The sequence below is a fragment of the Mus caroli genome, chromosome 9, assembly GCF_900094665.2.
Source record: "Mus caroli chromosome 9, CAROLI_EIJ_v1.1, whole genome shotgun sequence".
Classification (NCBI taxonomy): Eukaryota; Metazoa; Chordata; class Mammalia; order Rodentia; family Muridae; genus Mus; species Mus caroli.
The window spans coordinates 59,139,952-59,152,409 of record NC_034578.1 but is presented as its reverse complement, the minus strand read 5'-3'; the positions used below and the strand labels follow the sequence as shown (position 1 = coordinate 59,152,409).

Genomic DNA, 12,458 nt, shown 5'->3' with positions numbered 1-12,458 from the left:
ATTTTATCACAGCAGCAAAAAGGAAGCTGTAATACCTACCATGCCGGTCACCACTGTCCCATCTCTTAGGTCCCATGGTATGCCACAGGGGGCATTAGTGTTTTTTTTTTTTTTTTTTTTTTGAGATGAAATCTTGTTCTGTATGCAAGAACTTGAACTTGTAGAGATCCTCCTGCCTCATTCTCCTAAGAGCTAAGATTTGGATCATGCCTTTTTGCTTACTTTCTTGTACAGTTCTGTGGGAATTCTTGACCAGAACAGCGAGAGGTGGGGGCAGCTGTATTCTGTACAGGGCTTTGCTGTGGGTGGAACCCAAGGCTTCATGCATGCTAAGCCAGTGGGGCTCCTGCAGCTTCCCCTCCTTCCACAAGAAAGCAAAGTGGAAGCCTGAGAAAGTGTTGTGACTTGACTTCCCTCATGGAGACTAAATACAAAGTGCCACTGTAATCATTTCTGTTAGCCCACTGCTATATAATTAGTTTCTTGTGTGTGTGTGTATGTGTGTGTGTCTATTTCTATCTATGCGTGCATGTGTGTGTGGAAGTCAGAGGACAACTTGCAGAAGTCAGTTCTCTCCTTCTACCATGTGGGTTTGGGAATTGAACTTAGGTCATCAGGCTTGGCTGTAAGCACCTTTATCCATGAATCCATTTCACTAGCTATAATTTACCTTCCAAAGGTCACCACCGTGTGAACCATTGAAATCAAATGGTTCTAGCCAAGCACGATGGCTTGCCCATGTCGTCTCAGCACTTTGCAGGCTGAAGCAGGACCACTGCCAAGGGTTTGAGGTCAGCCTGGGCTACAGAGCAAGCCTTTGTCACACAACAGGCAAAACCAGCAGCTCTTAACCAGAGTCGGATGCTGCCTCCAGGCGACCATCCCAATATTTGGAGACAGTTTGGGTTGTCACTTCTTGGCGTGGAGGGTCTTAGTTAGACTGTGCACTTCCAGCAGGCCACAGGCACACAGCAGGTCAGTCTTCCACAGCAAAGGACCATCTGACCCCAGATGCCGGAAGTGTGAAGGAACCTTGAGCTAAGCAACAGGAAGAGGAAGATCCATTTCCTGTCATCCAACCAGCTTCCTCTTCTGTGTTTCCCCCACCTCTGCCCCACTGTGGGTGTATATATCTCTGTAGCGCTAGGACATAGCAGGGACACATTCCACTTTTCTTCACATTCTCAGATGGACGGAGGTAGGGGGCACTTGCCTGGATGTTTTGTCAGTCATTGTGTGTATGAGTGCATGTGCCAGAAGTTGGCACTGAGTATCTTCCACATTGTATCACCATCTTATTATCTATTAGATTTTTTGAGGTAGGGTCTCACTATGTAGCCTCGGCTGGCTTGGAACTTGCTACATAGACCTAGCCTGGAACAGACAGAAATCTGCCTGATTCTACCTCCTGAGTACTAGGATTAAAGGTGTGTGCCACCACACCCAACAGTCACTCATTCTGTGAGGCAGGGTCTTTTACTAAACTCAGGACTCACAGATTGGGTAGAACAGTTGACCAGTAAACCCCAGGGATCCTTCAGTCTCTGCCTCTACAGCACTGGAGTTACAGGCCCTCACTGCTTTCAGTGTTTGGTACTTTATACCTGTGCTTGAAGTCTGACCTCATGATTGCACTACAGGCATCTCAGCCACTAAGCCATCATCTCCTAGCCCTTCTGTTACCATTTTAAATGGATATACTTCAGATAAGTCAAAACCTGACGGTCCTACCTGACCAGTCTACATTTCTTACTGGAGGTGTTGAGGGAAGAGAGAGCAGTGCTTACCAGGAGACCTCTCTGGGGACCATGGCTCTATGATCCTGCTGTGGCCAGCCTCCTCCTCCCACAGTCCAGTCTGTGGCATCACAGGCCTCGTCATCAAAAGGCCTTTATGAAGTGCCTTATGGATACATCATCTCACTGGGAGGATCTTCTGCAGAGATCGCCCTACCAGCCTCTGACATCCAGGGCAGGCTGGCTCAGGCAAACAGCATACATGCGAGCCAGCCACAAAGGCATCTAAAGACCAGGCCATAGGCCTCAGGCAGAGTACAAACACGGGCTCTTAGACAACATTCATGCCCAGGGTAAGCACAGCTGGAAATGCAAAGCCAGACTATTCCCAAAGCCTGCCTGGCTCTTGGATCTCAGCTGGCTTGGGACTGCTTGGAGGACAGGGGATCTTAGAAGCTCCTGGGAGGAGAGTGGACAGAGGCAGGAAGGGAGAGGACCAGGTCAAGGAACTATTCAACCACCCAGGAAACGATGCTAGCCAGGACACCCCTCCTGTTGTCTCACCTCCTTCCCCCTTCCCTGTCTTCCCTCCACAGGTGTTCCATGAGCAGGGCATCCTCTTTGGTTACCGACACCCACAGAGTTCCGCCACTGCCTGCATCCTCAGCCTCTTCCAAATGACCAATGAGACCCTCAACATCTGGACGCACTTGCTACCCTTCTGGTACCTTTTGGCCCCTGGACAGCCCATCCCCTAGTGGATCCCTGGGGACTGACTTTAAAAACACAGCTGGTGGCAGGGAGACTTCTGAGCTAGGGCCAGGGGTCCTCCTGTGGGTATAGGTACACATATGACAGCGGGAGAAGAAGCTGGGACTGTCACAGACTAGGCGTCAGGCTGTGGGTTGCCGTAGGAGTCTAACACTTCTGGTGACCGAGTAGCATTTATCTTCATCTCCTTCAGTCTTACAGGCTTTGCAGGTCTTCAAGAAGTCTTTATTAAAGTGCCACTGACTTGAGCAAGTCACTTAATCTTTCTGAGCCTGGCATTTTCTGCCTATGGAACAGGCATGATCCTCTTCCCGTTTCTTGGGGCTGCTGAGACTGAGAGAAAACCCTGATAAAGCAACGACACAGGAGCTGGAAATGTAGCTCAGTTTGTAGAGTGTGTGCAAGAAGCCGTGGGTTCATTCCCTAGCCCGGCATAAGCCAGGCATGGAAGCCCTACACTGTACCTCAGCACTCTGGAGGTAGAGGCTGCAGCACCAGAGGTTCAGGGTCATCTCCAACTACATAGTGAGTTTGAGACTAGCCTGGGCTACGTGAGGCTTTCTCTAAAAACAACAAAAAACACAGGCGTAGTTGTGGGTGCTTGTATTTGTCTAGGAGAGTAACAATATGACGTTGGCCACATTTAATGGAGTCAGCTAGGAGCCAAGCTCTGGAAAGTAAGGGTGACAGATGGGGTTCCAGGAAGGCCAGGAGGCTCTGGCTGAGAAAGGTGAAGACCCACTTTACACACTTTGTGATTTTGCTTGGTAATGGAGGGGTAGACAGGTCACATCCCTGCATCATGGTGCAACTCCCCCTGAGCATCTATGGAGATCGGTTCCAGGGTCCCCTAAAAAGCCTGGAGGTTCACCCTTTGTCAAGTGGCACAGTATTTACATATCTCTCCACATACCTTTTTGTTTTTTGAACCATCCCTAGATTCCTTAAAATACTGAGGCAAAGTAGATGCTGTGTCAAAGGTTGTTATATTGTTCCCACAATAAGGGTAAGAAAATGTCCATATATGTTCAGGGCAGATGCAGCTTCTTCCAAATGCTGGGATATTTTGGTTGAATCTGAGGAAACAGAGCTCAAACATCTGGAGAGCTGGGTACCTGTCAGGCCCGGGAGGACCTCGGACAGCAGTAGGTCACTGTCCTACTCAGACCTCTGTGGGCTGACGTAGGTGCAGCTGGTGGCCCAGGCTGAACAAATCCTTGGAGTCAGGTTGAGAAGCTGAGATAGGTAGTGAGTCCTTGAGTGTGGCAGTGGACCTGAGTCCCAGGAAGTCCCCGTGCTTCTGCATGGGACAGCCAGTTCAACTAGGTGTCAGAAGTCAGAGTGGGGATCCAGCAACAAACAGGAGGGAGAGAGAAAGCAATCTTGGGGTGAAGTGGGTGATGCATAGAGAATCTTGACTGCCCTGGGACCTACAGTCTGGGCAGTGGTAACAAGGTGCAGCGGTTCAAGAAAACCATTAGCCATGTTAAAGAGGCTGGCAAGGCTGGCAAGGCTGGCCAGGGAGTAAGACAATTGGCTGGAAAGCCTGGCAGTCTGAGTTTGATCTCCAGAACCTATGTAAAGGGAGAAGGAAAAAACTGATTCCACAAAGTTGTTTTCTGGCCTCCACATATGTGATATAGCATACATATGTGGCACGCGCGCGCGCGCGCACACACACACACACACACACACACACACACACACAATTGCCGCCACACTACACTCCATACACATAAGAATAAATACCAAGGAAAAATTTTTATTTTTAATTTTTTAAAGATTTATTTATTTTTATGAGTACAGTGTAGCTATCAGAAGAAGGCATCAGATCTCATTACAAATGGTTGTGTGCCACCATGTGGTTGCTGGGAATTGAACTCAGGACCTCTGGAAGAACAATCAGTTCTCCTAACCACTGAGCCATCTCTCCAGTCCCCCACCCCAAAATTTTGAAGACTTTATGCTGAGCGTGGTGGTATATGCATGTAATCCTAGAACTTGGAAAGTTGAGGTAGAAAGATCATGGCTTTGAGGTCCAGCCTGGGCTATACACTGGGGCCCTGTTTCAAAGCAGTATCAACAACCACCTGTACATGTGGACAAACTGAAGACTGCAGAAGGGGACAGAGCTAGGCTATCTCTCTGGCCTCTGGTTCTCCTCTCTGGAGCTGCTGGGGCACCTGTGTGCCTGCCAAAGCTTTCTCAGAAAGTCTTGTCAGGGGCCTGTGTGCCCCAGCCCCACGTTTCTCCTGTGATCTTCCTGTTGCTCATCTCCCTCAGCTATCACACTGGAGGATGGACCATAGGTAGATCTCTTGTCTTGGTTTAGTTTTTTGAGACAGGGTCTCATGTAGCCCAGGCTGGCCCTGAACTCTATATAGCTAAGGATGGTCTTCCATAACCTCCCATTGTGTCTAAGTTTTGACTGTTTTGGATTTTGTACCACTGCATACTGCCTGCCACTGCTTTGTGTGTCTTGAGGTCCATGCTCAGCTGAGCCATCTGCAGTGCTCTCAGCTCCCAACATTCAGTCAGGCTCTCAGATGACCCACTCCAAGAGCACTGGGGACAGCCTAGGGAAATCTGACTCTGGGACACCCTAAGTAAGCAGGACGAGGCATGATCTGTTGTTGATAAAAGGAAAATCTGGGAGGAACAGCAAATAGCTTATGCTAGACAATAGGAAAAGATCACACTTTGTAGCCAGAAATGCTCTGTGATCCTTCATCAGTTACTGGATAAAGAGATTTTCGGAGTCCCCTTCCTCGATAGACATTGTGGGAAAAGGAACCTTGCTCTCTGGTAGTGGTTTGTGGAAGGAAGGGGTTGCGTATGGCTAGAGGCCATGCAAATATGATTTAGAAGAGCCTGTCCAATAACCAGAGCTACCATGAGAGGGGATGAGACCCTTATTCTTAGAGGTATGTAAGCTGAGACTGGAGAGTCTGGGAAAGATGCTGTTGGGAAGAGTCTATCCCCAAGGACTGTCTTCTTACCCTGCTTGTCTGTCCCCAGTTCACTGCTTCAAGTCAAAAAGGCACACCCTCACCACAGCCTCTCTAGTATATGTTATTGTAATTTAAGTGAAGCTTGCCGGGATGGGCCATCTCCCAGTGGGGCGGAAGGCAGAAAACAATCACGCGGGGACTGAGTGGGTGCATGCTTTGTTCTAGGTTCTTTGTGTGGAGGTTCATGACTGCACTCTCTGTGACAGACATCCAGAATGACAGCTACTCGTGGCCGATGCTTGTGTACATGTGTACCAGCTGCGTGTACCCCCTCGCCTCCAGCTGCGCACACACATTCAGCTCTATGTCCAAGAACGCCCGGCATATCTGCTATTTTCTGGACTATGGTGCCGTCAATCTCTTCAGCCTGGGTACGTGAGGCTCCGTCCGCCCTTCTGTGCCCCCCCCCCAAGACTACCACCAGTCTCCCTTGAGATTTGATGGGTTTTTGGGAGAGTCATAAGGATGTAGGAACTCTGCCGTGGGTTCTGTAAAAAGCTTGTTCATCCTGTGCTCTCTGTGGTGTACCCTGATCTGTAGCCTTTGCCAATCCCTATAGTGTAATTGCTCCTTCTTTGGCTCCTTTCCTGTTCCCTGGGAGAAGCCTAGGGGCACCCTCACTACATAGGAACTCCATCACACAGGTCTACGTGCTAAGGGCTTAGGACTTCAGTTACTGTGGTCTTACGTTAACTTCACTGATGGCCAGGTTTAGAAGGACTTTGAAATGTTCCTAGTTTGGCTCTCAAAGGCCACTGTGGGCTGACCCCAGCATACCAGGGCTGGCATCTGCCATACTTGGTAGAGAAAACATCCCGTCACAAACATTGGCCCAGAGGCTTAGAGGCCCCACAGACTCGCCCACCTGGTCCCAGGAGAGGAAGAACTGCTGGTGCTCTGGCTGCTGGCTGGTGCCGTTCCCATCCTCATTGGCCCTTTTTTTCCTTAGAAGCCCCTCCTCCTGCTTTTCTCCTCCACAGGGTCATTCATCTGTCCCCTGGTATGTTGGTGCTGGCTTCTTCCTCCTTCCTGGCCCCACTCTAGCTGTGAGAGCCAGCCGTTGTATCTTCTCCTGCAAGAATTTGTCCAGGAGGAGGCTACCCTCATCCTTTCCCCTCTTCTTTTTCATAAGTATCTACATGCATATCTCTCTCTCTCTCTCTCTCTCTCTCTCTCTCTCTCTCTCTCTCACACACACACACACACACACACACACACACACACTGCTCAATGCTCCACTGTCCAGTTCTCTCCAATCATTAAAATAAAAATGGTTGCCACGTCCCCATCCCCATCATGTCCTCCCTCCTCCCACCCCTGTTCTCATCCGTTTCCAGTTCTTTCCTCCCCCCTACCCGATAGCTAGGCTCAGTCTGAGTTGTCAGTAACTCAGAATTAACGTGGGGCTTTTTCTCTAACATACCCAGCAGCAACCTTCCATCTCTGGACATGGGGCCCCTAAATCTTACCTTCAAACACTGGATCTGAAGCTGATCCTGAGGCCGGGGCTGACTGAGTCTTCTCCTCACCCCTGTCCCCGCTTGGCCTAGCCCTGCCCTTCTTCTCAGGTCCCTGGTTAGGGGTGCCATGTCCTGCTTGCTCAAGTCAGAACTCTAACAGTAAGCTTCCGTTCCCCCTCCCACCTCTGCTTCCCATCCTGTGTAATCAGTGATCAGACTCAGGCTGTCCCATGAACCTTCACTGTCGGCTGAGCTCAGACCTGGAGCTTCTCAGAGGCTCTGCCCTGCAGATCCACCATGTTGCCTGCGAGGTTCCTGACTCATTTCCTGCCAGGCCACTGTGTACCACTGGAAGGCTTATGAGAGGTCTAATCCCTCAACCCAGTGGCTTCCTGAAGGATCTCTCTCTGTCTCTGTCTCTGTGTGTCTCTGTCTCTCTGTGTCTCTGTCTCTCTGTGTCTCTGTCTCTGTCTCTCTGTCTGTCTGTCTCTCTCTCTCTCTCTTTTCTTTTCCTTCTCCCTCCCCTTCTCTCCCTCTACTTTCCTTTCATTTTGAGACAGGGCCTCGAACTGGCTAATGTAGCCAAGAACGATCTTGTCTTCTGACCGTCCTGTCTCCATCTTCTGAGTGCTGGGAAAACAGGCATGTGCCTCTAGGTTGCTTTATGCAGTACTGGGAACGGGAATCAGGGCTGTGTGCGTGCCAGGCTCGCTCTCTACCAGCTGAGCTGCTTCCTGGGTTCTAGTAAAAGTGAGCATTTGGAGTCTGTCTGTGTGCCACATGTGTGGGTGCCTGTGGAGGCCAGTCCTCTGGGACTGGAGTTGCAGGTGGTTGTTAGCTGACTGACGTGGATGCCGGGAACGGAACTCCATCTCTTTGGTCCCTCTGACACATATTTAATGTGGCACTCAAGAGATCCAGATTCTGCCTGGTGCCACCTGAATCCAAATCAGTCTTAGGTGAACTTAACTTCCCCAAGGCTCATTCTCTATAGCAGAATGTAGGAGGGTTCTGAACAAACTTAAGTGCTTTTGAGTCTGAATCCGTCTCGCAGGGTAGCAATTGCTGTGATTGGCAGTGATCACCTTTACCTGACCTATCTCAAACACCCATCCCCCACAGGACCCCTAAAGGCTCAGGTCAGCTTTCTTCCTGCTGTATTTTCAGGTGGGCCTGAGGCCCCTCTATTCTTGCATTGGACATAGCACTTGGTGTACATCTTAGCTCTGGATCAGCATCAGTGGTCCAGACAGCTCCCTGAGCACTGGGTCTGCAGCCGGGTTCCCTGCTCCCCTGGGGCAGAGCTCCTTGGGCAAGTTCTCATGGGAACTCTGCACCTTGCTGGGATGGTGCTACTCAACCCTCTCTGCCCACACTTGTGTTTGTTTACATGTGTGTGGAGGTGAGGGGACCTTGGGTGGCCTTTAGATGCCTTGCACTTTTGTTTGAGACAGATCAGTCACTGGGAAGTCTTAGACAAGGATGCCTGGCTAGGGAGCCTAGGGGTTTCCCTAACCACCTGTGCCTGCCTCTCTGGCACTAGGGTACAAGAGTGAATACCACCAAGCTGTGGTCCCTTGTCCCTGTGTTCGGCTTCACTAGAAGATCCTCCTGTGGAATGGGAGAAAAGCCCAAAGTTGAATCTGGCCTGTCTCTGCCTGTAGCTGTGAATCCAAGGTTCTTGGTGGACTAAGACAGTGGTCCCAACCCCATCAGAGGCAGGATGGATGCCTCTTTCATAGGGGTCACCTCAGACAATTGGAAAAACAGTTGTTTACATTATGAATCAAGACCGTAGCAAAATTACAGTTATGAAATGACAATGGAAATAATTTTATGGTTGGAGAAGTCAGCATGGCGTGAGGAATTAAAGGGTCACCGCATTAGCAGGGTTGAGAACCACAGTATTAGAATAACAGATGAAATGGGGCCAGATCCAGCCTCTCCCATAGGTAAGGGCACAGGTTCCAGCCACACCAAGATGGGCAGTAATAGTTCTGTCCCTCCAACCAGTAGCTTTTGCCTTTAGTGTCTCTAGAAGGTCTAGATATAGCTGCCTCTTTCACACTCCAAACCAAACACAGTCACGGGTCACTCGCAGCTCACTGAGAGGACATCTTTGTCCCTGGGGGCCTCTCTTCCTGTGATGCTGAGCTTCTCAGGGGAGCACCCTATCTACAGGCAGACGAATTTGGAATCATCATTAGTGGCAGCTTGTGGTCAGAAGCAGGGATTCATCTCCAAACTGCCTGGGTTTGAAGCTTATTTCTGTTTTTTTCTCTGCTGTGTGACTCTAAATGAGTTACTACATACCCCTGTGCCTCCAGATGTTCATTTATAAAATAAGTGTAAGCTTTATATGGGACAGGATTGTAAAGACAGAATGTGTGTACACACATGTACGTGCACGCGCACAAACACACACATACACACACCCCTACATCGCTGTAGGAACATAGCCTTATGGAATTTAGGTGGACAGAGAGGCAAGGGGAGGGTATTCTGGGAAGACACAGAGGCAGGCTAGTTCATAGGTCCATGCAGAAGATAAAGGCTAAGGTAGTCTTTCCCCTCAGGGATCCTCACAGAGCTGTGGCCTGGCTGCATCTCAAGGCTAGTGTTTCTTCCGCAGGCTCAGCCATCGCCTACTCTGCATACACGTTCCCTGATGCACTGGTCTGCAGTACTTTCCATGAGTGCTACGTAGCACTGGCCGTGCTAAACACCATTCTCAGCACTGGCCTCTCCTGCTACTCCAGGTACTGGGCATTCTGATCTTGGTGGAGCGGGGGTTGGGGGACCATGGGAGGACCTAGCAGGCATGGGATGGGCAGTTGGGGTCAGCTGAAGAGCCCAACAGAAAAAGCTCCAGGTATAGTCCCTGTCATACAACATATCAGTTGCTTTATTTATTTCTAGGACAAAGTACCTGACAAAAGTGACTTAAAGGAAGACAGTTTTCTCTGGCTCACAGTTTTCTCTGTGTGTTGGTGGGCACAGTCCATCAAGGCCGAGAAGTTACAGCAGCTGGGGCTTGAGGAAGATAGATGGTTCCAACAGCTATCTTAATGCTTTCCTCTCACTTCAAGACCCCAGCCTACAGTGTGATGTCACCACAACTAGGGTGGGCCTTTCCACTTTAATTAATTTAATTTAGAAACTTCCTAATAGGCTTACCTCAAGATTTGTCTCCATGGTTAAAAAAAAGGAAAGAAAGAAAGAAAGAAAGAAAGAAAGAAAGAAAGAAAGAAAGAAAGCACCATTAAAGGGCTGGAGAGATGGCTCAGCAGTTAAGAGCACTGACTGCTCTTCCAAAGGTCCTGAGTTCAAATCCCAGCAACCACATGGTGACTTACAACCATCCATAATGAGATCTGATGCCCTCTTCTGGTGTGTCTGAAAACAGCTACAGTGTACTTACATATAATAAATAAATCTGTAAAAAAAAAAAAAAGAAAGAAAGAAAGGAAGGAAGGAAGGAAGGAAGGAAGGAAGGAAGGAAGAAAGGAAGGAAGAAAGAAAAGATTGGTCTCCATGGTGACTCTAGATTCTATCTAGTTGACAATATCAGTTATCACACTGAACTTCATGGGTATCCCTTGGGCAGCCACTCGGCTCTTTGGAAAAGCCCCAAATGTGATCAGATGCTCTGAAATTCTTCATAACTTAGACAAGAGTGACCCTACACTAGAATTGTTTTTATAGTCTCTATAAGTTCTACAGATGGCTTTACTGCTTAGGCAAGTCACTGTGTGTGTTCCTTGAACTTCAGTCCTCTCCCCTGTACAGTGGGGTCAACACAGCAGCTCCCTTCTGCATAGCTGATTCTCAGTCATATGCAGAGGATGCCTGCACAGGCATGGACAGGGAGAGGTCCTCATAACCAGGCTGTCCTCCTCTCACAGGGATGGGTGGGAATGGCATCTCTAGGTACACTGATGAAGGGCATTCAAGCATGGCCATGAGTCATGCCAGCTCTCCGTGCACTGATGGGTGATGAAGAGCCTTCAGGCGTGGCCGTGAGTCATGACAGCTCCCTGTCTCTAATCCTATTACTCCTTTTCCTTTCATGCAAGATTCTGTGGGGCGGAGTGTGAGCCGCGTTGTCTTGGGAGTATCTGTGCTAGTTGACACTGCTCTTTGCAGAAGTGACCTGCCTGAAAGCACAGGCTTCCTCGGTTGCTTAGGAAACCTTCCAGGTGACTGTAGCCAGGTGACAGCCCTATCTTCATAGTGCTAGGAAGTGGCAGGTCAGGAGAGGTACTAGGGTTTCATGTGTGTCCTCTGTACCCCCAACTGTACTGTCCCCTCTCCAGGGAGAAGCAGGCATAGTAAGGGCTTCCTCTTTGGTATGGTTTTGGTTCTAGTTTGCTCTGGATGACACCCAGGTTGTGGGGAACCTGCCAAACTGTGTCTTTCTTTCTTTTTTTGGGGGGGTGGGGATAGATTTTTCTGCAGCGTCTGATAGGTTTACCCAGGTTGCCCTCCATTTGCCGGAATGTTTGGGAAGGACTAGAGGCAGGTATAGTTTGCTTTCCCTGGGAGTCAAAGTGTCTTGCTTGGTGTGCCCCACTGAATTTTCTGTGGCATCATCCCTGGGGAACTGCTCTCTCGTATTCTTGGAAGATGAGGAAAGACTCTCTTATTTTCTTAGAAATCACAGAATTTCATGAAAGCTGGATGGAGCTTGAGTCTACCTGTAGAGGCAGGAAATAAAGTCTCTGCTCCTGGATTGCTGGGTCCTTCTAATTCCAGGAGGCGTTAAACTGTGTGGTATACAGCGCCTGCACCATGGTGGAGACCTGGGGACTCCACAGATGATGGGGAGAGGGGTTGGGTCCCCATCCTGGGTGAAGCAAGGTGCATACTTGGTCAGAGGCATATTCACAGCACAGAGGTGCAGTGTGCCTGGGTGGCCTTTCCTCTGGCTGCCTGGGCTCCTGGGCTCCTGGGTAGACCCTGCATCTGGTCTTTGGGTCAGTTGTTGTCCCTATGTAGTTGGTCCCTTAGCTCCTCATGGCTCTGGTATTCAGAACTGGGGGCCAGAGGGAGCAAATGTTGTGCTTAGTAGGGGTAGAGATGGCGCATGGGTGTGAAAGATGCAGTCCCTACGATTTGTGGGTCAAGACTTCTTTCCCAAGAGCACAGAGTGCAGCCTATTAGGACGTTTGTAGCCTTTTAAATTAAGTTTTTAAAGTTCCTGGCTACCTGTTACCACCAGGATACATTGCTTTATTCTAGTCCAGAGTTCCCCTACACCCCACCCTGACCATGCAGGTCCGAGGTGGATGCTGTATATTTAGCATGCCTGCAGTATTTGGATGAAGACATGTGGCACAGACCCAGGAATGTCTTGTGACCCCATGTTTGGGGTCACATACTTTGTTTCTGCTGATCCTGAGAGCACATCTGGGCTACTGTCCTGTAGTGGCTATTCCTGGTTGTCAACTTGACTATATTTGGAATGAACTACAATCCAG

At 49.4% G+C, this 12,458-nt stretch overlaps 1 protein-coding gene across 5 annotated transcripts in view; it reads left to right on the top strand.

Annotated features, from left to right (window-relative positions):
- Paqr5 (progestin and adipoQ receptor family member 5) overlaps positions 1–12,458 on the top strand; it is a 68,344-nt gene that overhangs the window by 48,032 nt on the left and 7,854 nt on the right. For 2 of the 5 annotated variants that reach the window (XM_021172362.2, XM_029482006.1), the window contains exons 3-5: positions 2,333–2,460; positions 5,684–5,889; positions 9,611–9,737. In XM_021172362.2, coding sequence (XP_021028021.1) covers positions 2,333–2,460; positions 5,684–5,889; positions 9,611–9,737 — 461 coding nt within the window. Of the gene's footprint in view, positions 1–1,920; positions 2,090–2,332; positions 2,461–5,683; positions 5,890–9,610; positions 9,738–12,458 lie in introns of those variants that run through there. The other 3 variants (XM_021172363.2, XM_021172364.2, XM_029482007.1) reach the window with 3 other exon arrangements.